General features: G+C 36.5%; 1 protein-coding gene across 3 annotated transcripts in view; it reads left to right on the top strand.

Moving 5' to 3' along the window:
- The window catches only part of cntn5 (contactin 5), a 335,900-nt gene that overhangs the window by 155,961 nt on the left and 151,981 nt on the right, over window positions 1-27,958 (top strand). The window contains exon 1 of one of the 3 annotated variants that reach the window (XM_043216576.1): window positions 27,666-27,728. The exons of the other annotated variants lie outside the window; for them this stretch is intronic. Coding sequence (XP_043072511.1) covers window positions 27,674-27,728 — 55 coding nt within the window. The 5' untranslated portion in view covers window positions 27,666-27,673. Of the gene's footprint in view, window positions 1-27,665; window positions 27,729-27,958 lie in introns of those variants that run through there. 3 annotated transcript variants of the gene reach the window in all.

Genomic DNA, 27,958 nt, shown 5'->3' with positions numbered 1-27,958 from the left:
CGAGTAACGCAATCTGCGATTGTTTACACTTAAGGGAAAAGTGTGCGTATGTTTGTGATGTTTCAGAAAAGGTAAAAGATATAACTCAATGCAGCAAATTTTCATTATGCAAAAAGTAGCGTTTCGTAGTTGCGAAGTTGGAGCCGCTGATGCTACATGGACTGTTTTAATTCAAAGTATTTACTAACGTTGTTGTACTAAATCATGATAAAAGCTGCTTTTCAGAACAGTTCATTTCATGTGCAATGAACCAAAACTGTTCTCGTGACACTGAAACACTGCATCATAAAAATACACATGTAAATGGCGAAATTTGACTGCAATTCAGTAGTGCGATTTTTCACTAAATCACAGCCTGCGCCATTTGATAATCCCAGCAAGCCATAATGGATAAGGCTTTCAATATATCATGCAGTCTAATTTTCTATGGGTGTGAGTGTTTGTAATTAGTCTCCCCTGTCAGTCTTGTGCAGCACTAATCGGTACTTGGTGTTACCGACATCAAGAAATTAAGATGATTTGATGCTGCAGTGTACATTGGACTTTATGTGCCTAAAAACCAAACTTCTCTACCATCATGATTCTCTCCCCAATCAATGAAATGCTGTTTAGAGGCAACGTGCACCCAAGAGAGATAAAGGCTAGCCACACTCTATGTATTTCAGGTGGAATGTTTGTATACACAGAGTTAGTCTGCTGGTGTAAGCGAGCTGGCACACTCAATAGAAGACCAAAGCGCATTTCTTTCATTCCATCTGAATCCAGCCATTTCCTCCGCTACACACTCACATAGTTTCTCTTGAGAGACCAGAGTGGTTCAATCCCCAGATGGTTTTCTTTGAATTCACTCTCACACACTTCATTTTCAGGGCCCACCCATGTTCAGCTCCTCTAAATGGCTTTTGGAAGGTTCAAAATAAAAACATCGATACGCTGCAATGCAAAGTCGCTTTACTTTTTACAGGATAAACCGCGCGCCCGGCTGCTGGGCTTTCAGTGCACCTCATTATTGATAGCCCGGCTTTAGATGGTAATTGTTGCGGTTATGTGGGAATATAATTACGAATGATGATGATGATGATGACGACATTAAGAACTGTGATGAATGGGCAAAGCCCGCAGACAAACGCTATGCCCCGCAACGATGTTTAACACCACGAATCCGCTGGTGTGACACTCAGGCCGCGCGGTCGCTGGTTCTAGTGAGTGTGACAACGTTAACTTCCGCCTTCCTCTGATGATAAGTAGGCTTCATGAAGTTGTCATCAAAGGAAGCGACATCTCTCCAGCTTATCCTCTCCTGCCGCTGCTACTTAATTGTACTCATTTTGGTTGCTGGTTGACAGCGAAGACATTTCTCGCTTACTGCCGCTGCACTAACTGCTACTCGCGCTAACAAAACATTTAAGGTAAGTGCTGCACTGATTACTCGGTGCATTTATGTATAAATGACTTGATGGTTATGGATTTGTGAGATTGGAGTTTCTACTTGAAACGATTTTTGGTAAAACAGATCTGACTCTGAATTGCATTCGATACAGGCACTTTGAAGTGGAGTATATTAATGAGCCAAATTGCAATGTTGCCTGGCAACCACAAACAAGTCTTAGTTAGACCAATTAAAGTAAATTACTTAAGCAGAGGAATTGTTTATTCAATTATTAATATTAATTAGAGCTGGAAGTTAATAGTACAGTTTTGATAATTGATTACTTTGATTTAGTTTTTCATTTAATCAAGTAATAACAAAGCTTTAATCTTTTTTTTCATGTGGTTGGTTAAAAAAGAAACCAAACTCCTTATTCTACATCTTTCCCAATGTTTTCTCCCATGCTAAGGCTATGAACTAATAAAATGCTTGAATGCGGGCCATGCATTATGCATATACTGTTCTGTATATGCATGTTAAAGAACCAAACAAAACAGCTGGAAAAATCAATAAAATAATAATGAATGGAGGGAATGTATAATAAGTAAATAAATACTTAATAACCCCAGTTAAAAAAAGTCTAGGGATTATTTAATATAGATATAAATATAAATGTAACCAGCTCAGCTTTCATCTGTCCGCTCTCTCTATATATTTATATATTATATTAAATTGTATTTGTTTAATAATTTATTTCACATAAGAAATAAAAAAAGTACTTTGTAAAGCTCAGAATGTTTATTCTGTTGCATCACCGTATAAATTAACTAATTATGCTACACATGATGATATGTATATTATATGCTTTACAAAATAAACTAAAAGAAAAAAAAAAATACAGTAGTAGTGAAGCCTTTAATGGTGTTTCGTCATGATAAGTGGTTTCATGTGGCTTCTCTAGCTCAGGAAGTTACTGGCTCCAAGAGCATCCGTCACACCGACTTTCATAAAATGTGTGTCATGAAAAAGATTTTACTTTTTTCACCTGGGATTTTAATGCTAGATGTTTGCAACCGAGCATCCTTGAGGGAATTTTACTAGGTGTTCCATAACGGGAAGCAGGGCGTTTAAAGATTAGATATCAAGCCACTTTGGGCCAAATGATACATGTGGCCCCAAGGATTGCTTTTTATCTCCTGTGTTTATGTCATTTGTGCTTACAGTGAGGCATTAGTCATAACAATCGAGTTCCTACTGTATTTGGGTTATGAGGAGGTCTACAGGGACAGAGATGTATGTTTGCTGTAAAAACTAGTCTGTACGGGTCGTACACTGAGTTTTGGGAGTCGCGACCCGTTTTATTCGCAGGAAGCGCATCTTCCCAAGTTATCGTCACAGTGGGCCTCATTTACCAATCTAACGTGAGAAACGAGCACAGATATTATATTATATTAAAATATTAGTAAATATTAACACTATAGCTTCTTTCCCTTACTCTACAACAAATATTTTGAATTTGATAATATTTAGAAGAGAGCAACAATGAAAAATAAGTTGGCTAGATATAAAATTTAGACCATTGGCAGTCATTATAAACAGCATACAAATGGTTTTCAGAGCCTAAAAAGGCTTTACTTCACTGTAAAATCCCTTCACATGCACAAAAATGTTTGTTTGGGCACTGCAAGCTGATTTTACAGCGAGTGGGCTTTTTAAAATAAACAGTGTTTGGTTGATCAACTGCGTTTTAGTTTAATGAAGAATAAAGCTGAAATATCAGGCAGAGCTAGAACTAATGCTGTTTGTGTACACGAGGCACCTGTGCTAACAGATGGATTAAATAAAATTAAATAAAAGAGTGTCACCACAAAACAAGTGTAGCCTATACTTGTTGCACAGTTTATTTTTATTTTGTTTATATGCTAACTGTATTATAGCTCATTTTATATTTTGTGCGGTCCTATCTATTTTATTCCTTTTATACACTTATTTTCTTCTGCAGTTGCATGATGCGATGATTGAATCTTCGTGGTCTGCTATTCGCACCGACGTTGACGCATATAAAGATAAAGAACTAAAAAAAAGATCCTAACGATCGACAAATAAGCTTTGTTTGATAACCTACAAAATCCCGTTACGATTCTCCAGCAGATTTAAATGCTGAACGCAAGATCAGGTAACTCAAAAAGTTGCGTGAACGAGCTGAGACCAGATATTTGATGTGTGGCCACCGCTCACCGAAGTGTATGTACAAGCAGACGTTCCTTTGAGTTCCTTTGAGTTTCTCACTGCTACAGAAGAAAGATGGCATGGATTTAACCCTATTTTTTTGACCAAATTAAAATTGGTATTATGAGGAGGTTGCATTTTACTGTGCATTGCTTTATTTATGCACATTAAACTGCTGCTTTTATTTAAATTAATGAATACATGCATGCATAAATACTCAGTTCTCTCTGAATTATAAATAGAGAATATCATGCAAATGCAAGTGTTACCACCTGAATTTTTAATAAGTTAATTCAGTCATAGAATGCAGTTCTCCGTCCTGTAAATGACCGAACTCTATCCATTTTTTCTTGACATAAAAGCGCCACGACCGTTTTGTAAATTCTATGGGTCTTGCTTCCATATTACCGCTACACATTGTTATTTCCTCATTATTTCCCATAGTGCCTAATGAACTGGAAGTCTCAACCATATAAAGAATATAAAGAAAAGGTGGATGGAATGACTGCTAAACTACTCAGAAAAGAAGTGTTTTTAGCTGCCTTGAGACCATATAGTGATACAGTACACCGTTTTGGCGATTATATTATTACTTATATACTTATGAACTATTGAACTTTAACTTGTATTACAATATTTTTTAATAATCCTAAAACTGTGATTTTTTTAAATAATGCATTATTAACTGATGCAACAAAGATAGCTTTTATTGGTTTTGCAAAATGGCTGTCAGGATCACTTATATCAGCCAGCTGTTTCTTGTTTTCCTGTATAATGAAAGATCTCCTCACCACTCCAGCACCATAGGAGACACTCCAGGAACGGTTTTCAAATAAAGGACTCTAAATGAGGGCAGTGTTCCATCCTCCACCGCCATCACTCCTTCCTGCAGTGATCCTAACCACCCCACATCCAGAGCTGTTGATATCTACTCTTCACACACCTACCCTGTTTTCCCCATTACCAGTAATGCGGGAAATTACCGAGCCATTCTATCACCCTGGCAATGGAGCCTGTATTGATCCACCCCAAAATGCTTTAATCTTCTTTATCCATAGATCTCATCCAGTAAGAGATAGGATTTGGAGGTGGTTATTGAGGTTTGTCTAAATTTACAGTTACGCTCTGTTAAGATTTATTTTTCTTTAACGATAAACAAGCATTTTTATACATATTCGCAGATCTTTATAGATGTCCATTTAGGGTGACTGGTGTGTGAGCCCGATGAGGAGAAAATTCACTTGGAATGGAAGAAACCAACTTAAAGCATCTTTGAAGATTATTGAACATTTTAGACTGTGCTCATAAACATACACTGTCAATCATTATTACGCATTAATATGTTCGTGAGTTTTAACAGGCACGTTTGAATAGACCGTGATCTGCTGTTCGCCTTAAAGATGCCCTGACTTGACATTTTGATATGGTTAAAATATACCGTGCAAAAATATGAAGACGAGAAATGGGAAAGGGAAAAGAAATGATAGATATGGATATACGTCACATGACAGGCATCATTCAGGGACACACACAGCAACATCTCCCATCTTCTTGACTATTTATAGATGTCTTGTCAAATCTTTGTGCTGTGTGTACCCTTAAAGCTCCCATCTGCCATCTCCTTTTCCACCCTTAAGTCTCTTTTTCCCACTGGTCTTGGGTTTTTCTAACCACCAGCCTTAGAGCTGCACAATGTACTTTATGGATGTTAAAAATATATATATTTTTAATAGTTAGTTTAATTCCCAAATAGGCTAAATATTGTACTCTCAGCAAGTATCAAAACATCTAGTTTGAAGTGTCCCGATCAACATCACACTGTTTCCTATTTTTTTTTTTCTTTGGCTTTTGGATTATCGCATAAAATAAGCTCAGTGATCCAAAAAATTTCCGACATGTTTTGTTTATCGAGATAGTAGTTTGTAGTTTGCAAGAGTGTGATTCAATATTCAAAATTTCAAAATAAATATACAGTTTATTTTATAATTGCAGCTCTCAAACAGTATGTTATCTTTATATGGTGGCATCCTTAAGAGAGTATGTCAATTGAAAAATAGTTACAATAAATAAAAAATAAACGTAACTTACCCTTAAATTTAAATTAATAACTCCAACTTATGCAGTTATAGTTAAAAATAAGTACAAAATAAAAATAAATACAAACATTAAGTATGCCATATTTAATAGTTACCAAATGTGAAAAGTAAAATTTAATTGAATAAAATAAAATAATAAAAATTATATATATAAATTATAATTTAATTTAATTACAATTAAATGTGGTCTTTTTTTGCTGAGTTTAAATTCATAAAATGCTTACATTTATTATATTATTAATGTTGAATTATATATATATATATATATATATATATATATATATATATATATATATATATATATATATATATATATATCAAGTTAGAGAGTTAATAATAATATTTCACAAAAATAAATTCATAAAATCAGTCATAATTTATTCACCTTCATGTCATTCCAACTTGATCCATTAAATAAAAACTTTCAAGAAAGGTACCATTTAGTTGTGTTTAGCAACAAAAACTTTTTGCAGTATGGAACCCATCAGCAGGGCCGTGGTCCGCTTTGTGTCATTTTTCATCAGTTTCTATTTGCATCTGTTTGATAAAGCCTCGGTTTGGCTTCTAAAGCATCAATCCCGGTCTTTCTTATTTGCACCCACATAACGAAAAAGGCAATCTCAGCCACTGCTTTTAATATTCCACCTTAGTTTAAGGACAGATAGCATTGCAGGTACAAATTTCACGGCGCGCTCTCCTCATCACTCCCTCTCTGAGCGTTTGCTTGTTCTTTTTGCCCTCGGCGCAGGAATAAAAGGTGGCCGCCTCCATTCAGGTGTGGTCAATCTCGCATTGATGGGAGATAATTGTCTCCTGCCCTCGCCTAGGTAATTGTCTTTTGATTGAGGTCATCAGCACAATCAAGCTGAAGGTGAAAAGTGACAGAGCACACAGGTGAAAGAGAGAGAGAGAGAGAGAGAGAGAGAGAGAGAGAGAGAGAGAGAGAGAGAGAGAGAGCAAGTTTGCTGAGACGAATGAGAAGCGAGCGTGGGATGTGGGCGACTTGTTGAAGGAGTCTGGCTGAGAGGAAAGGCTTTGTTTACTCCAGGCAGAGCCCCATGCGGCCTGCTATTAAACCCTGCACTGATGGAGCCAGCAGGACAGGAACACAGTAAGGGGGAGGATGATGATGGACAAGCCAGATTACCTTCAGCCGTCATTGCGAGGTCGAGCGGCCATTAGTGACAACCGTGAATGCGGCTGACAATGGAGAGCTAGTTTTTACGTAGGACTGACCACTGTGAGCCGAGTGTGTAAAGTTAGGCGGGAAAATAAATCGCGCATATTAAGAGATGGAGTAGGTTCGTGCCGAAGCCACAGCGATCGATTTAAATGATACATACGAAATTAATTGGGATTCATTAGCGAGCGATATTTATAAAATATACATATTTAAAGGGTTAGTTCGCCCTGAAATGATAAACGACGTACACTGACGCATACTTTTTTTGTTCTTACAATGGAGCATGGTGGAGAAGTAGTGGAGCGGAATGGAAATATGTGTTCTGTGTGAACGGCTCCAAAGTTCATAAAAAGGTTGGCGTGAAACATCCATAACTGCATACATCTGGTATAAGAACATTGTGGCCGGAGCTACTTCTCACTGTTTGTCGATGACGAATCACACACTGACTTTTGAATAGAAAAAAAAACGAACAAAAAAACAGACTGCAGCTTTAAGCTAGTGCTATTTTGTTGATATGGTTAAAAAAACTGCATTGAAGTGCATTAAAAAATAGCAGTAATAATAATGATATTACGAATTAATCAATGAGGAAATTTTCATTTTTGTGTGAACTACTGCTTTAATTACTGACAGTGGTTTCTGCAGCGGGATGCTTCTCTTCCTCCGACGCGTTTTATTTCTGTTGTACAACCCCGCATTTATTGCGTTCACAGCAGACGAATTAATAGACTACAGAGTAGCAGAAGCGAACGACTGTGGAAACGAAATTGTCCATTACCCTAAAGACAAGTGCAAGCCACTCGCATCTCCACAGAGTCTCCGGAAGATAACTTTTCATATTTTCATTGAGCATCATCAATCAGCCGGTACAGTATAATAAAATGCAAAGCTCGTTCTAGTGTCGTGACGTCGACAGTGGGGCGTAAATATGTTCAAATGAATTGCACATTTGTATATTACGGTGGCTGGGGTGCAAAACATGACAGCATTAGCGCAGGAAACAAAGGCTGACAACCCAAAACCATTAACACGTAATACAACATTAACAGTAAAAGAAGCATTTTTGAAAACGCTGCATTCGGGAAAACAAAGTGCTAACCATACAGCAATAGTAAGTGACTACACATAAGAGGTTATGCATGGAGAACACACAGAAAAAAACATTACTGATAATAATAAAAGAAATATTAGCTAAGCGCAAAGCTGAATTTATAATGTTCGGGGAATGCTATATATTAACATTCCCGTTGATCTCAATTCCACTTGTTTAGTTGGCGATTTAAATATTTCTTGAAAAAGTTACTTGTCAGATTACACAGCTATGGTACTTTTGGTTGGAGAAAATAGTTTTTTCTTGGCCCCAAAATTATATGCTTATGGCAACAGAGGCAAAATACTGTATTTAAAGGCTGTGTCTAAAATGACATATTTTCTGAGTATAGGCACATTTTTGAATATTTATTTTGTGATCATTTAAATACGAGACAAATATGAATGTTTTATATAGTATGAATATTTATCGCTTGGATAAAACATGTACGTGCTTCATTTGTCATGTAACCTACCAGCGGCACTTGTTTTGCTTCATTTCCCTTCACTCTTCTTTCTGTGTCCCGATAGGACAGTAAAATGTCCATAAGACGTGCAGTTCAGAATCTCGTTGGAAGTAATGGGTCATCTGGGAACTTTTCATCTACTGTTTTGTGAGAACTTGTGAACTGAGACGTGCTGATAGTTCAGATGCTCATTTGCTGTATAGTAAGGAACTATATACAGTAGGGAAGTATGCAATTTGTATGCAGCCAAAGTGATTTGTGGCATGCCATTTATGACTCAGTTTGTTGCCTCATTGTACATGAATCAAAGATGGCAGTATCTGAATTGTGCGCTTATGGGGTCCTGCACCAGCTGAGCAGCTGCCCTTAAGATGAATGGGAATGCTAACATAGAATTATCTCCAGGTATATTCATATGTAAACTGAAAATGAAACACTGGACCAAAGGCAGAATACCGAACATTGTTCTTCCACATTTTTTCCCACACACACACTATATATATATATATATATATATATATATATATATATATATATATATATATATATATATATATATATATATATATATTGAAACTACAGTGATTTACATATTTGTACGCTTTTCGTTTCTTGATAAAAAGTGCGCCCAGGTACATTTATGCAATGAGACTAAGTAGGCTTTTTATGTTTTGTCTAAATTTTCAGCAAAACATATTATAAAACAACTATTTGAAACTATTTACTTAAAATATTTTTTGAGTCTTCTTGAATCAGGCATGCATTTTTTACTGTACAAATAAATGCTTTTACACAACACCAGCATATTTGCTTCAGCTCGTGGTTATGTTTCATCACATCACGTTTTTTGGGGTTACTCGATCAAACACAAAAAGAGATTTTTTTTGGCCAAACAATTTTGGTTGCTGAACGTTCGGCGGATCCATGATTCTTACAGACACCCTTTTACCTACGTTGCAATTAGCTTTGTTCAAATAGGCACCAAATCGTACAAACAAAATGCCTGTTGTTCCAAAATATATGCAATTAGGCTGTTTCTTAGTCACAAAGGGAAAATTGAGGAAATTATATAAAGCGATGTGTTATTTAGCAGCAGTGGAATGAACATACCCACTCAGAGTCATGCTTGCCTGGTCTGAAGAACCTGTAGGAAGCCTGTCTCATTCATTGTGGAACTGAATTGTACTCAGCTGTATGTGCAATATCATGCTTTTGGAAGTGTGATTGAGGTATTTGATACCCAAGTTTACAAAGGTTTACCGGTTTCAGGATATGTATCTGGAACAGCTGTAAATGGAATAAGCGATCAAAAGAAATCCTCACCGCATTGATTGCTACATCAGACTGCAGATATATTTGCAATCACTATGCTTAGTGTAATATCATAATGGTACACAGGCAAGAAAGATTTACTAGGTGCATATTTAAAAAGTTTTAAATTAAATAGCAGGTTCATTGGAGAGATTTTTTTTTAATGACCAGAATAAAACACTGTATGATTGAGCTGTGTCAATAAGCTTGGTTTACTTCGATTCTTTAGACATATATGATGATACTAACATCAACCTAAACAGGATAAACAATATAAATGTCTTTATTATGTTTTTATTTGAAGGTAAATGTCATGTTAGGAGATAGCGAGAGAGCCTACACCATACTACCTATGTTCTGCCAAATGCAACTAAATTAGGTACAGAGTTAGTTAGCTGGTATTTACTTGCCCTTGAGTTTTTGCGTTCCAATTTAAGTGAGAGCTTATGAACAGCTGGTGAAGCCCTACCCAGGGGATTGATTAGCTGTATTGAGCGTAATCGGAGCTGCATGACTTCCTGGATTATCTTCATCTGTTTATGTAGCACAAATCATCTTAGAGAGTTTAAAAGCCTACAATGTGATTCGAAAACCTCAGAAAATAATTTAACGTCAGAAATCCAAGTTCCAATACCGTATGGCACTCAGTGCTTATTATTTATCGTGGTTATTTATTTGTTTATTGCAATATCGCAAGTAACTATCGTGCTTTCATGGTTATGAAACTGGCTGGTTTGCTTAGTTCTACGTCTAGTTCCAAAAGAAGAAAAAACATCCGTCATTACCACCAAGCCAAGCCAAAAGGTTTAGGACATTTTTTTTAGAAGACATGTGACAACCCTAAAATTGATACAATCATAGTTAAATACATTTTGATATAAACTCGGCTGTTAAAGCAATAAGACACAGAACCTTGATCATTCAAAATCTTGGTTTGAAGAAAATGCAGTTTGTGTATGTCTGGTAATTGCTCACTGCAATTTCCTCTGCTCTACTATAATGACTGCAGACCCCAAGTATCCTATCTAATTAGAAAAGCAAAAATAAAAAACATGAAGACAAAAATATCCTGAGATCTAAAGTTATTTCAGTCAGAATTCTTATCCTGCCTGATGTTAAACTTTAAAAATATCGTCTTTCTCTCCAGGCAGTGGTGAGTTCACTCATAGGTGACATACAGTAGGGCAGACATGTTCGAGAGCTGTCACAGATTCTCAGCATTTCATTTTTCTCTTCCCCAAATGCTCTCTGTTTTAATGATATCACACAGGAAAATGCAACCAAATATGCCACCTTTACGAAATGACATCTACTGTCAAACAAATGCTAATTTAATTTGTTCCACAAGATCCAAACTTGTGATCTCTTGCACTTAAGGTAAGAATTATTCTACTGAGCCACGTCATCTTATATTCACAGTCCCCGTAAAACTAAAATCCTGGAATCGCCTCTGACAGATTTTCCGGCAAGTGCTGTAGGTCCAATTGTGCTTTCGAAAATCCAGCGTGTTCCCGATGTCAAAGTGACACAGCTTTGACTGGTATTTCAGAGATGAACCTTTCACCGAATGACCCAGAAATACTGACACTTTCAGAACTTTTACCCTGCACTGTTCACAAACTCTGGTCTGGAGAAAGTGGAGTGATACAAAGAAACGAAAGCCCAGAGTGCATTTGAATTGTACAGTATGCACTCTTGGAATGCTGTTCGCCAATCAAATGAGTCGATCCGCATGCCATACGGAACAATGCAACCAACTGCCAAGCTGCACTAACAGGACTGTGAGATATCATAGATATCTAATGTTTATGAATTCCTAGAGATGATTCCTTTAAAAATCAATCAGATCATCTTAGTATAAAGGATGTGACATAATGGCTGCGCCTGAAATCACAAACTCTGTAAAGGAGGTTCCTTGTGCATGTAAAGTATGATATACTGTTAAATGCATGTTATCCAACGTACTACATCCATCATGCTGTCATCGCCATGTGACCTGTCAGCAGCAACTGCCTTGTTTCAGTGCCATTCACAAATCTGCTCATGTAGCATCAAAGAATCTAAAATAAATAAATAAAAAAAAAATCAAAATTGTGGGGAAGCATGTGATTTCAGATGAGGCTGATGACTGGATTTCGACAAAATGCTTCCTGAGAAAGCAGGCTTTCTGAACCAATAATAGTGGTAAAATTTGCTGAAGTGATTCAATATGCCCTGCTTGGTTGTAGCATTTTTCTGAAAATGTTTCAAGAAAGCCCACCCATTGTCATCTACAGGTAGTCCTCTGAATTCTCACAACGAGAGATCCCAACAGAATATTGAGAGCGTTTGGTCGGTGCCTGGCATTCTCAAACAGCACTCTGACAGTTAAAGGAGAAATACCACAGACCTTTTCAACACAGGTGTTTGCTTTACACTTTGATGCTGTAGCTGGCAATAATTGGAAGTATTCAGAGTTGTTCCTCTAAGCCGTGTTTCTAACACTAGACGTTTGAAGGGGGTTTTAACTAAGAGCCTTTTGAAAGCAGCTAACATCTGGCAGCATAACATAAAGGCTTTGCTGGATTAAGAGTGCTGCTGGTTACTGCTGGATTTACCCTTTGACATGGTAATTCACATAATATTCACACAAAAGCAGCACTGACACCTGAAATACAGCCCTTATAGCACTACTAGATCAGATGAGCAGTTACAACAGTGACGATGCATATGATTTGATTATGTTTAAGCCTTTAGAGAAGCTGAGGATTACAGTTTATAACGAGATTGCTGGTAGACTAAATTTCAAATGTGGATAGTGTTGAGGGTGGTTGCCAGGGTGTTGCTGTGTGGTTGCTAATGCAGTTTTAGCCCTGATTTGCAGTCAGGCTGTGTCTGCGCTGTTGGTTTCTGTCTGCAGATTTTGCAACATTGTGTAGGCTTTTGGAAAATGTGTCTCTACCTACTTTTGTGCAAAGTGAAAAAACAGACCTACCCTAGTACAAAATTAACATTCAAATACATACAAATTTTATAGGTGTAGTTCAAATGTATTAATATTTTTGCTGACATACCGCTTGAGACTTTACAATATAGCAATTATATTTACTTTTATTGGGTGTACTACTTATATTAGTCAGAGTTATATTAAAAATTGTCCAGACCCTTCCAAGTCTTTGAATGGGCTTAAATGGGTGGTAGCTGTATTCAGTTTGTAAGACGTGCACATAATTAGTAATAAAAAGTCCCTCACATGGCTCCAGGGGGTGAATAAAGGCACCCTGTATTGATTCCATGTGTTTTTTTGTATGATAATATCCATATTTCAAACAAGAAACACTTTTCTATCACATCTGCTAACTGTGGAAACAGTTCTTGCCAACTTTGTACAGTCTATAAGAGTTTTGTATAAATAAAAGGAAAATAAAATAATAATAATAATAATAATAATCTCTCTCTAACAAGAGGTATCAATCAAGTCTAATACAAATAGTGTGCTAAAAACTTAAATTAAGGGTTTGTTCAAATCCCTAAGAATGAGCAACAATAATAGTGATGCTAGTGTTAGCAAGCGCCATTAATTAGATCGCATGCGATGCTATGATGTTGCTTTAATGATTTTCATTACATGTGCATCCAATTTTTTTTTTGATATCCTGAGTCTGATGAAATCTGTGCTTTTCTTCATTTCATCCAGGAATTTGTGAAGTTCAGTATAATTATTCTCTTCCATTTTTAATGAAGCCAAAGATTCCCACTAGTATGATTCAGTCACAAGCATGTTTTGAGCTGATTAGCGTGATGTCAGCGCCATGCACTTGATTGTTAGAAATGCATTTGGCTCTTCAGATCTGAAGTGTGCAGTAGATAATATCCTAAGGGAAAGCGTCTGTCCTTGACTAACAAGTGATATCACTCTCCCTGCTTCCGTATCTCTGATATCGGAATCTAGACTTGCCAAACAGTACGGCTGAACCTATGAAGATTGCATCCCTTATCCACTTCCTGGCAGATTTTGCACAAAACTGAGGGAAATCTAATCTCATTTTGACAGACGTGAGAGCGTTAATCTCTTTGATCAGCCTGTGTGAAAGTTAACCTGACATCCAATCTGAAAGCATTTCTGTTCTCGAAATGAAAAAAAAAAAAAAAAAAAACTTAATGCTGCTGCTATAGTATTCATGAGTCACTATGCAAAAACTGAACACAAAAAGTGATTTTTGTGTAGATTTTTTTAGCAGTCAAAACATTATAAAAATCATTACGCTACAAAAAAACAGAAAGAGCAAGCAGAGGCTGTGGGGAGTGTTGTAGGGATCTTGACCACTCATTGATTTTACTGTGACTGGAACATGTTGACTTTTCCAAAATGGTAGACATGCCTATAGCAAAAGGTTAACGCATGCTATCAATATGTTAAATCATCCCAGAATCATATTAGCAACATTCAATCATGTTAAACATGCTAGCAATTTATTAAACTGAGTGTTGCTAGCAAATTCTATTTTGCTAGAAATGTCAAATCATGTTAGCAACAAGCTAGAAATATCTATCTAAATAACATCTGCATCGCATTTGTTTGAAAGTATTAGTTAAAAATCCTAGCAACATGGTTAAAACCATAGTGTTGTGCTAAATAATGCTAGCAAGCTGCTAAAATACATTTTATTCACATCAAACGGCAACGGCTTTTCAGCATCAAAGTTTGTCATCAAAATTTACTCTTCTAGTTAATGAAATTGCACAGCATATTTTCACTAGTTTAGCATAGGATGTGTACAATGGCTTTTATACTGCATACTTTGACAATGCTGTCGACCGAGTTTATACATTTTCTGTACGATTTTCAGTTTGAGAAATAAACAAGACAGTTGTTAAAGACAGAGCTCGAGCTGTCGCTCAACTAGTGAAATGCAATGCTAACAATAAGCATAAATCTAATGATTATCTTCGTATCCACCATCTCATCTGCTCCGTGTTTCTCTCGCTAATTAGCGTTGTGATTATTGCCCACATCTACATAGGTGGCCCTTTACAGGTGATTTGACATTGTTTCAAACCTTTCAGATAGTCATCACTCTGCTTTTAGCGGTTGGTTATGTTTTAATGAACTATGAAGCTGGTCATGAATATAGGCTTGCTGTTAAAATAACAGGTTGATGCTTTCATTTATGAGGGATGATCATCAGATTTTAATGAGGTCTGAGTTTCCATCTATTTTCTGGTGTCTGAATGATTAAACGTTGGAGACCATACATTTATTCATATGCAACATGAGTGCTTTCCATACGCAGTATAAAACAATCGACTGAGGCTTCTGTTCAAGGGTTACATGAAATCCATTAAACCAAAAGTTGACCTGGCTTTTATTCCATGCCTAAATAAACTTTTAGCAGATATATGTGTTTATATGCGATAATGGACTATAAATGTAGACCACTTCTCATTCAGGCAGGACCTAACATTTTGTTTAATTTGATAGCTGGAATGAAAAAAACATATTCAGTATGTTTACAGCATTTGACAGACAGACAGTCCAGAAAAAAGGGCTAAATCTGGAATTCTGGCAATGCCAAAGGCACAAGTAATTATTTCGGACACTGTTTGCAATGACTTCCACAACATTTTGTCCAAAGGTTACAAATAATCCTCTTTTGTAAGTTGCCTCTTTCCAGGATTACTATAATGGACAGCTTATATCATTGTGAATTACAGAAAGAAATAATATAAGTGACCTAACGGAATAAAAACAAAAAAGAAATAATAGTTTCACTTATGTAAGATTGCAAGTATATTTATCAATGTAAGTGTTAGTGGGCTGTTTGATAAAAATCTTTTGCAAATATAGTTGACTATACAGAATATACCTGATTCTGCTATGTTTAACAAGTAAACCATAATTTATTCAGATGACTATTTTCAAGCTTTTGTCAAAATCAGCAGTGTTGCCAGTCAGGCAATGCATAATGTTGTCTGTTATTAAAGGCCGGTCTCATGAAAATGCATATTAACAGTAGGCCAAATAAAAACAAAAACTTGAGGTATTGATATGCAACAATTGACTTTGGCGTGCATATGATATGCTGTTTCGCATAGATACGCATCTAGCCCACAACCCTATTCAAACCCTTTTGTGTAGCTTATACACGACAAAATCAATTTTTGCATATTTGTTTTTTATCTATTTCTACAAACTTTCATGAGATCGGGTTGGTTATTAAACTCTTGGGCCCAGGTTCATAGACAGGGCTTAGCCTACGCCAAGATTAGGCCATAGTTCAATTAGGACATTTAAGTCAATTTTATAAGCATGCCTTAAGACAAAGCATGCATCTTCAGACAAAGCAAAGCCACTGACAGTGCAAGTTCTTTTAAGTTGAAACTGCCCAATTAAGTCATTTAAAACATAATTCCACCGGAATTTTTTATTTGCATTATTTCCAACAACAAAGCACTCGAACGTGACAAATTCATAATTAAACTTCAAAAGCGGTAAGTAGTACATTTCCCGGTAGTGCATGAACATTTTTTTGTGCCACGGGCATTTCTGTAAATCTGCCGGTCAGCAAGTTATGTTGTTAGTGCTGGAAAATTAAAACAATCCATTCGATCTATCAGTAAACAAACGCAGCAAACGTAAACCAATTCCATGATTATAAAATGGAAGTCCGATCCAAAATATTTAGCCCTATTTGTACTAGTTGTGTGTGCATTTAAGCAACTTCTGTTTTATAGTGCTGTGGCCAGAAAATGACAAATAGCTGCCAGTGTCCTTAATCAAGAGACAGTGTGATATGCCACACACCTTGCGCTTGAGAGCAAATGCATAATGCATACGACGACAGAGAGTTCCTAAACGCAAACTGTGTCGGCAGCCTCCCAGGACGCGGGATGACAGCTTGTTGTTAATGGTGATAATGAATGGGACTGGGCAGCCACACCCGTGCTCCACATAAGTCAAGATGATAAGTTACACACGACCACAGCGTCCGGTGGCACAGGACACGTTCCATGTGGTACCATCTCCTGTTAATGTGTGATGTGTCTTTGAGCAGCTGACGATGTGGAACGGGGCCATGAACGGTGGCAGAGCGAAAAAAACGACATATATATTATTGTTTCCTGTTTAAAGATACTGTCTGTGCTTAGTCCCAGAGCAACCAGAGTAAAATACAAAAGTGAGAAAGATATTTCAAGATTTTCAAGATATTGACCAACCATTATGTCAAATTACATTGCTAATTTTCACACTTTGAGCAATCAAATTGCGATTACAACATATAGAGTCACCGCTGTGAGATGTAGAACTTCCAAAAAGTTCTATAGAAACAATAATTAAATAAATAAATAATAGCTGATGCTATTTGGCGACTGTAGTGCACCACATTCTCCCACAAATATACGGTTTGCATCTCGCCGTGCGGAAAATCCTAATTATTCTTCTTATAATCAGCGAAGGCATCTACACTGGAAGTTTCCATTTTGCAAAAGAAAAACAAGCACTTTGAAACAGTGGAAAACTGTTAAAAACAACAGAAAGGAATTCATTCGGTTTAATGTTTTAATTAAGATACTATCTAAATTGGTCTAATCCCGTTTCCCCAGATTCCACCTTACAAGCTCTCAGTGGCAGGAGAGGCTGATGCACTGCTTCTATTTAGAGAACAGCATATTTTCTGTTGTCTTCTAATCACCGTGCACTTCTGCTCAACCCTGTGATGAACACAACAGGTTCTCATTGAATTTTCTCTCTGTGGTTTGATAACATAACATCATCCCGTATCTCCCAAATCAAGGTGGCAGGCTGTATAGGCCCTTCCATTAGCGGGCATCAATACACGCCATTCAAATCCCCACTCTCGGCACGATCCCCGAGTCGAGAGCTTACTTTGACTATTAGAAAAATATCAATATTGGCAGCTCAGATAACACAGAGTGGGGCGTTCTTGCTGGAGGGGGCTTCAACCAGGGAGGAGATCGAAGATTTGCAAGTACTGTACTCCAGAGCCTTTATTACAACAGTAAAAGCCTTTCCATCGTGAATACTGCAGGCTGGCTGAAATGAAATGAATGGATGCTGCCTAATATGCTCTTTCTTAGTGCTGTGCTGAATTGACGGTCGGTTATTGACCGCGGATTTTGGGACGTGAAGTACTACAGAGGACTCTTTGTTAAAAAATGAAATAAATGTGATATCTGTAATATAAGTTCTGGTCTTTTCTTATAGCGAGTCGATAGCTCTTTTTGAACAGGCCCTGTGTTCTCACTCCCAAGACATCAAATATTGACGAATGGACCACCGTCGCCTAAGGGTCTGGAATAACGTTAGCGACGCTGAACCCCTGGCTGAACCGCTGCTGTAAAGGTCCCACTGAAATGAAAGTAGAATTCAGAGCGTAGAGGCAACACAAAGCAAGTTTTGAATAATGGCACAATTAATCTCAGAAAATGTTCTTATTGAACTTTTAGCAGGTGTTATAGGGAAATGCCACCTAGATTTGTTACTTTATGTAATTTGTAGCAAAAATGACAGTCTATCTTTACAGTATGTGCAGGTTTAACATCTTATATGTCTACTAAAACAAACAGAGCACAGTACACCACTAAATGATATCTCTCTAAATAGAATTTGACAGTCTTGCAAAAATAATATTGCAACTTTAATATATTTTCCTATTATCTAGTTGCTTATATATATGTGTGTGTGTGTGTGTGTGTGTGTCTTACTATTGAAAGGCAGCAAATTAGAAGTTTATTGAGGTAAAATTCATAGTTAATGGTTTGATAATGGTGAGAATCGAACCTTAAAATTAAAGCGTGACTAATGTTTTAATTTCCCCACTTTCACGCTGCATTGCTCAATGTTAAACCCTCAAGCTTTCAGTGTGGTGGAAGACATTTTGATAGACAATTTCTTTTCTTTCTTTCTTTTTTTCGCCTTTGTGAAGTGCTGTTGATCTAGCCACTGAATGACGTGAATGTGAAAATGAATTGATCATTTTGCATTCATAATGCACACTGTGCACGCAAGCTGCAGCATTCTACACATCTCCAACCTCTTATGAGCTAATATATAAAAAAAAAAATTGACATTTAATTATGCAATCAGCTACCATCAAGACTACTCTCAGCTGGGTTTGAAACATTGTATCGTTTAAATTCATTCCATGCCAGGATCACTGAACAGATTTTCTCCTAAATAAAAGAGGAAAAAGATGGGGGAGGGTAATAATAATAATAACAATAATAATAATAATAATAATATGTGTATAGATAGATGGAAAAAGGACATCATAAATAATAGATGAATACAGGCAAAGTAAAAAAAGGCTATGTATGTATTTGTTGTAATCCCATGAACTGCTGCAAGAAAATGCTGCACAATATATATTATACAGTATATACTGTTGGTAAATGTACAAGTAGATACTTGATACTTAATATAAAAAGACATCAAATAGAATCATGCTCCAATGTGACATATATGCTCAAGTTGTATATTCAGGAATGCACCCCACTATAAACATATCTTCATACAAAGGTAATGACGCCAATGTTTTACATCAGAGAGGTCACATGTAGGGCTACTGTATGTTTTATGACACTTCCAGCATGAACAAATCTCATCCTGCTAATCTGGTCTCATCGCTTGTAATCCAGCATCAGTAATTATCAGCAACCCCACAGGGTTCAGAACGAGTCCAATTAATACATCAGACACCTCTCCTCCACGCTCATCCCAGAATCCTCTCAATATCACTGACGAAATGTTAATGGGCTGGAGAGGTGTGAAGGCTATATTAAGTGAGAGTGTAGCCTATGATTATAATCAGGGCTTGCCTGTTCCTGATTGACTATCAGCGGGTTTATCAACTTACCAGCCCAGTCTGCAGTCACGGGGGTTTCTGTGGAAGATCTCCACGCATCCGTCGATTGGACACAGACTCGCTTCCTGCAGATATCGAGCAGATGGGAAATGCTTGTTGTTTGGGTTTTTGGGCTCCAGCGGACTTGTTAAAGATCTCTTGGTCACCAGTTCTTAGAGTCATTTAACTACTCGACTGAAACAGCTGTCTGGATCACTGGCGAAACAATAATCTGTTTTGGATAGAAAGATATCAAAATCCTCAAAAGCACCAAAAATGAAGAGAATTCATGCATAGTTGGAGTATCAGTTATAAAGAGTCAAAATGAGGAGAAAACTTTGTCTTTGTTGTTAACGTCAAACGTTGGCTGTGAATCTATTAAAACTCTCCTGCGCTCAAATTTATCTGTCACTATGTAAACGCTTTTATATATATTTAGCTCAGTGCTTGTTTCGGCAAGTTAGGCTGATAATTCACGCTTCTCTTTTCATTTATGGATTAAAAATAAGTCAATTTCTCAGTTCAACTTGACTTACACTGTAGATTTTTTCACTTTGTATAATATTATTTTAAGGATGACATTTTTAAAATGTGCCATAGCTTTCAGCATCATATCAGCATATTAGAATGATTTCTGAAGAATCATGTTGTCCCGTCTTTTGTTCCTCTTTTGTTGTCGTTTTTGTCTTGTGCTCTGTGTGTCCTACCTTCCCTTTCTGTTAATTGTATCATTGTCTTCACCTGTTTCTTGTTCATTTAGTCTATTTCCTTGTGTATTTAAGTCCTGTGTGTTTGTATTCAGTTTGTCTGATCGTCCAGGTCCATACCTGTGGTTTATGTTCTGCCTGTTTATATATTATTATTTTGCCCATTTAAGAGGATTAAATCTGTTTAAATCTATTTTACTTGTCGAGCCCAAGATATAAATAAATTACATTTTAAAAATAAAATGGTAGTTATTTTAAACTGCATTGGTATTTCACATTTTGCTGTTTGTACTGTTCTTTTGATCAAATAAATGCAGCTTTGGTGAGTTTAAAAGAAAACTGATAATAATAATAACAATAATAATAATAACAATAACTATTATTATTATTGATTTATTTGTTTAAATTTTAACTTAATTTTGGGTAACACTTTACAACCTTTACAACTTCATTTAATTTGTAATATTTAACGTTAACTAACAATGAAAATATACTTACAGGAATCAATTCTAGTAGTCAACTTATTGTTTATGTAGTTAATGTCAAGTTGTGATTAAAATTAACAAATCAGACCTTTTGTAAAGTGTTGAAGAACTCAAAACTCCAAAAAATATATTGTCGGTATTCTAGCTGTTTTGTGAAAGAAATAACACGTTCTGTGTGAACGCAGTGTTCAATCAGTATTCCCATTGAATTAGCTTCGGGTCAGTTGTTGAAGAAAGAAGCTTCACTCCTGCTGCTCGGGACCCTCAGCGCTGCACAATCTCTTTTTTACAAACCTTCATCGCCACATTAGGAGAGAGAACGTCATGAACTGAACTGAGCAGAGCAGTGGGTCCACAGGACCAGGAGTGAAAACCATCCTTAAGACAAGCTCAACACAAAGTCACTTTTTAAAAAATTTTTATTATATATATATATATATATATATATATATATATATATATATATATATATATATATATATAATTTATTTTAGTTATTTTTTTTTTAATTATTTGAACATATGTCCTTGTCTCTTTCTGGCTCTATATCCCCAAATTATGAACAAGTTGTTCTAATTCCCTGAAGGCAGTGTTAGCTCATGATGTAACAGTATCCTGCAGGCAGGAATCCGCTTTCAGCTTTCTTTCTTTCTTTCTTTTTTTTTTCCTTTAGAGATAACTTACTACTTTCCTGCAGCTTCACTCCAGCAGTTATTTTAACTCAAATAAGTCACCACTTGTTTCTAGTTACTTTTTTCCACCCATGACTTCCCGTATGGATCATTTCTTTGGCAAAACGAGATAGAGCTGCCCATTTAAGACGAGCATCAGAGTAATTACTTTTCTCACCATCCACCCCTCGATTTTCGATTTCTTCTCCTCCTACAGACCTCAAACGAGAGCTTCCTGAAAATTTATAAACGTAGCGCAGCATTAGTCACTACTGAACGACATTGACAGCTGAGATTAAGATGATGTTGATGTGCTGCATGGGCATAAGAGAAGAAGCTGTTTGTTTCAGCACATGCGCACATGGATACATTCACAGTCATATTAGTTGGATTTTGTGTTTCTCCTGGCATGAATAACCTTAAAGCAGAGGAAAGCAAGTGTTTTAACAAACTTTTATTGAAAAGTTACTGTGTATTTGACAATCGTTGATGAAGAAGAGTTATTATTTGGCTTATATATAGGCACAGTATATATTTAGAGATGCTCTACGCATTGTAAAATAGCCACTGCAAAGTCACAAAATATATGAAATATTGCGAACGATTCAATGTGCTGATGATGCAAGTCATCAAGCGTGTATTTAGTAAGGAAGAGTTCAAACATTTATATTTTTATACAGTGAGGATACGTTAATATTGCTCAAAAGACTGTAAAGATGCGTTTTTGCAGTTATTAACTGATTATAACCGTGTTATATTACTTTAAGATTAAATGAACTCAAATAAATAAATATTAGTTCACTCTGCTGCGAAAGGGTTTTTATACAAAGACAAAATCTTTCTCTCTATTTTCCTTTGCTGTTAACAACATTCGTGGTATTCTTGACCACAGCAGGAAATACTATAAGTCTCCTGTAAGGTTGTCCCATTTCTTTGAATTACAAAATTCATGGTTAATCAAGTTTCAAAAGGATTAGAAAACGGCCTGTACTACTCGTGTAGAAGAGCTCAGGCCATGCTGAGTTTCCGAGATACCTCACAGATGAAGCTCCTAACATTTATAGCTGTTGTCTCTCTGCAGAGGCCATTTGGTCTCCAGCAACCTCTCTGTCCTGCTGAGGTCACTGTGCTGAGTCATCACGGCCCGAGCCGCTCTAATCCCCGCCCCCTGGGTGACATTACACTTCATCTGCCTCTTTTAATTAATGAGGAATTCAAAGAGAGCCATCTGATCCTCCTCATGACAAACGAGTGCTTTTTTCATTATCGCCCGCTCTCTTTTGTTTCGCTCTCATAAAGATTTTTTTTCTTTTTTTTTTTAACTATGACGGGCTTTTAAACAATTAGCAAGAGGTGGACACCATTTCATCTCTCCGTTATTAGGACGGACATGCACTGTAAAAGAGCATGCACTACATCAGAGATGGTGGCCTTACGTTATTATTGTCAACGTTCGCTTCAAAGCGAGGGAGTATTATCTCTCTTCATTTCATCCATCTCGCTGCTGCTATTTCATCATCAGTGGAATTACACCGTCAAAGACATCTCACCGTGTGATCTGAATACTAGCTCACCCCCGTAGTCAGAGACGCTTTTAACAAGCTCAGGATTTGTACGATTTGATCGGTTTTTCAATGTTAAACTAATTTGGTGTACATTTAAGTCACAGTCAACTGTGGCCACATATACGTTATTGAGGCTATTTTGGGGTGACCACCGCATTTAAAGCACATTAACTTATAAAATAAAAAATGTAGATGTAAGTTGAAAAGATGAACAGTTGCATGATTGCAAATAAACATGTGCATCATTAATTTGAATTTTACTTGAATATAGTCGTTTTACCTTTGGATGAATGTGATGTTTTTGTCATCTGCTTGGACTCTGACGGCACCCATTCACTGCAGAGGAACTACTGGCCAAGTCATGCATAAAGAAGAAAGGGACAAACGAAATAAAGAAAGAAAAAAATAAAGAAAGGTTTGGTCAATGATTGCTTTAAGGCTCAGAGAAAGAAAAGGTTTGGTCATTTCTCGGATAATAAAATTAAAAACATTTAGAATCAATGTTACCAAATATTATTTCATTACCAATTTAGCATGAAAATCCATGCATAAAATTACCCTCTAAAGAGAAACATAAATGAGACCACAGACTTCTCATTCTGACAGAAGAACAGACAGAAAAACATCTTTATTTCACACTAAATTAACACACGCTAAATGTGCCGCTTTGTTATAATGAGTTTACTGTGTGTGAAAATTGCTGTACATTTATTTAAATTAAAAGTTGTTATGAGGGCTCATATTTTAGAATTGTTAATAAATTGTAACAAAAAGAAAAAAAACTGTCAAAAATTAATTACTGTTTTGGCCTTAATATTCGCATTTAATCAGTATCGCATTTAATCAGTTATCTAAAAATGAATAAATATAAATACATACGATCAAATGCATTAAAAGTGATGCCATGATATGTGGATCCGAAAGTACAATCAGATGAGAAGCTGTGATGCAGAAGGCAGTATAATAGTTTCAACTGCCACAACTTTATTAAAAGAAGAAAATATAAGCTGACGCAATTGCCACAGACAGGACGTCTTCCTCCTATCTGTAAACGTGGGATTTTTCCTCAGCTTTATGACTGATCTAGGCTGAAATTGGAGTTCTGTTCCTCCTGTTTTTACATTGTTAGTGGGAGGGAGAGAAAGACAGAGAATTTTCGATGAGAGAGCTCATGCACACAGCCTGATGTGGAGCAGCCAAGTGCAATGAACTTTAGACAGGCCTGACGCAAGCCTGCATTACTAAATATACACAGGAGTACTACTCCCACAGGAGTCTATTACACACATACACACAGCCCCTTTCTACTCAAGAAGTCACCCAATAAACTACTGAATGGAAGCATTTTGTCAAGCATGCAGTGCTATAAAACTTGGCTTTATGGGATACGGGTTTTAACTTCTGGTATTGCTGTAGTTTATAATGCACTTCAACACCGCTGCTTATCAAACGAGAGCGTAATTTAAATTATAATGAGAAGAATAAATGTGACATGAGTGAAAATTGCCATCGCTCTATTTATTTAAATGGCGGTCAAGGCAAACACGATTTTCTTTCAGCTGGTCACAAAGAAGAGTTCATTTGCTAAAACCTTCCGGAAAAAATTAGCGAATCGCTGCGTGCATTTTGTCAAAAAGCCAGTTTCGCCTGATTTCAAGGCACCACGAGTCAATCAATCAGTCGGTCGCTTATTTGTCTAGCGCTTTTAACAACACAGATTGTATGAAAGCGACGAACAGTATCAAGTAGGAGAATACAACGGGTTTATGTTTCACTGCAGAAGCCGACAAGTGCCCTTGTTGTTTTTTGAACGAAGGCAATAAGTCCATTTTAGTGAATCATCATGCTGTATTCAGGTCAGACGACAAGGCTACTTTTTACGCCCTAGCTAAGGCGTAAAATGAAATAAAAGCAGAGTGTTACAAATGGTGAATGAAAAGTGTTTTATGTGGTAATCACATCCATAATCTGTGATCAAACAACAACCATTGTCAGGCATCTACATTGTCGTCTGAAGAGATTACAAAGATTAAGCAAGTGTTTTTTTTTTTTTGCTCTTTGTTGTTTTTGAAATGTGGAGTTATCTGCTTTTCGCATCTCACAATTCTGACTATCATAAATCTTAAATTTGTTGCTAGTTTTTTTCATGCCTTTTTCAGTTCTCCCATAGACCTAGTTCCTAGAGTTTGTATTTTACAATTTTGACAAGAAATTACAAGAATAAAAGACATATAAACTGGAGAACGTGTGTGGCTGCCAGACTCTAATTTTAATGTTCTAACTGGATATAAACATGATAGCAACATTTATTCAATGGTTTTATGAGTTTGGGGCTGGACTAATTGTAATACACTGTTTGTATTTCTGGGTGTGTTTTTCAAAGGCATAGTTAGTAAACTAGCAAACAAGTTCCATGATGTAAAAGGAACAATGAATCAAAAATCAAATAAAGCAAACTAACAGGACATCAAACTAGAACATCAATATGAATAAGGCAGAATGAGTCAGAAAACCAGATTAGTCTGATTCATGAACGACTCATTCAGATCGAATTTGTGAAATTAAACTGATTCGTTGGAAACTCTGACTCAAAAGAACAGTACTTTCACAGAAAAAGCATGTTAAAAGAGCAAAGGCAGAAGTCCGATTTCAGTAATAATGACTTGAATTTCAGTCTCTTGATCATACTGTTGTATGACATCAGAACACTTGAAATATTACATGTTAGTGTGTCTTTCAGATGCATTCACACTCGGTATGCATTACCAGAGTAGTCTTTATAAAAAGGCAGTAGTACAGGTTTGGAAAACATTAGGATAAGTAGGATGATTGTTTTTGTTTTTTCTTTGTCGTGAACCGTTCTTGCAGTGTGTAATGTGACCTTGTCAATGAGGAAAATGAAATAAATAAAAACAGTTTTGAATAGACAAATAGGTGGAAAACTGAAAGCGCACCATGTGGTGGCTTCCAAAAGGTTGGGCATATGGAGACATTTTTACAGCCACTCCTGCAGAACACTCTCATTGATATTGTTTTTGATAGGCAGTCCACTGCGCCATGAATATAAATAATGAGAATTGTTGGTTTATGCTTCTCAGTCTCGGTCCAGTCTGTCTGTGTGTGTGTGTGTGTGTGTGTGTGTGTTCTATGTGCACTGAGGTGAGGCAGAGGCAGGTGTTATTAGTAATGGATGGGTGGAGGACAGGAGAGAGAGACCGTGAGAGCATGTCCAGTCTTTCCTTAGGCTCTCCACAGGACAGCATTAATTGCGCCCAGCCTCAAAAATTAATATTTGCTCTCTTTTATGCAAAAAGGTTATTAAATAAACCTGCTGTAGCATGTGTGTGTGTGTGTGTGCTTATATGAGCAGCTGCACAACCATTAGAGGTCTGACCGTATGTGTTTTGGTGCGGTTGGAGGACGGTGTGTCTGTTTTCAAGCATCTGGCTGCTCTATCATGCCTAAAGCAACGTACTCATCTGTGCTTTGATCATGGAGACTAATGCATGCTCACACGCTGGCAAACTCTCTCACCCTGCTTCAGCGTGTGCTTGATTAAAGAGGATGGGTGAAAACTTCTGGTTTTCACTTTATTCACAAAGCACTCTGGCACTGCCATGGTTGAACTGGTATCAGATTGACATAGTGTGGCATTTTGAGACAGGCATACGATAGTAATGTTTCATATACTGAGCCATTGCACTATAAGTGAACTTTTATGGATTTTTGCTGTTGATAGAGGTTTCAAACTATGTTTTAAAATTGAATGGTTGCATTGAAATCATGCAAAAAAAATTAAATCACAATATCACAATATGTAGACAAAATTCTTTTTGTGTACATGGGTATTTTTGGTTATTTAAGTGAAATTGGGTATATATTGGGTAAAATTTACTTCAGATACTTAACTTACATCTTAAGTTTAAGCAGTAAAATTAAGAAATGTATTTATTTTGTTTTCAATGAGAGTAAAATAAGTACCCAAATAATACTACGGTAGTACCATGTGCAATTAGTAAACATTACAATATTTGAAAATTGCAATGACAAATAGTCCAAAAAGCTTTTATATCCAGCATAAAACTAAATTCAAAGATCACTATTATCCAAATAAATAAATACAATTACTCCAATTTTTATATGCTACATGTAATGTAATTATATAATACTGGTTTGGGTCATATAATCCGAAAAAAAGTTGCTAAAATAACAATAGTCAATTTGCTCCTGACTTCATTTTTGTAACAAAATATAATTTCTTCTTATTTATTTATTTATTGTTAGATGCAGCATGGGCATGCTTTTTCGTGGAAATTCAGATTTGCAATGTACTAGCTAGAACTTTTCCAATGTGTATTTATTAACAGTAATACCAAGGGATTTTAGTCAGGGTTCTGTTTGTTATTGCTGTGTTTCAGCTGGATTTGCTCCAGAGCTCCGATACCTGATACTTCTTGAACCATCAGACTAAGCTCTCTAGAGAATGATTTATAGAATAACAGAATTTTTAAACTAAACTAACCCATTTTTTCTTTCACTCCCACTTAAATGCGCACTGTCCCTCACTGTTGTCCTCTCTTGCTTTTCATAGGCACTGCTTTAATGAAGAAACAGACCTACTAACAATCTCACAGAAGGACCTCCAGAACAAGTATGGGGTCACCATGGAAACCACTTCTCCTGCTGTCAGTTATCAGCGGCCTAGCAGGTATGAGAGCGGCTGTGCGATTATATCAAGATAAGAAACTGCCTTTCCTGAAAACAGCCTCCTCTTTCCTCTCTCTCTCTCTCTCTCTCTCTCTCTCTCTGTTCCTCTCTCAACATTGGCAAAGGGCTGCCTTGAAACAGTTTCCAGTATTTTTGTTATTCAGGGCTTGTTAGTGCTCCACTGGCCTCACATTCACATTATCTGAAGCTCTCATAACGCCGTTGAGGTAT

The sequence above is a fragment of the Puntigrus tetrazona genome, chromosome 18 (assembly GCF_018831695.1).
Source record: "Puntigrus tetrazona isolate hp1 chromosome 18, ASM1883169v1, whole genome shotgun sequence".
In the NCBI taxonomy this organism is placed as follows: Eukaryota; Metazoa; Chordata; class Actinopteri; order Cypriniformes; family Cyprinidae; genus Puntigrus; species Puntigrus tetrazona.
Note: the sequence above shows the minus strand (reverse complement) of the source record. Positions and strands in the feature narration are given on the sequence as shown.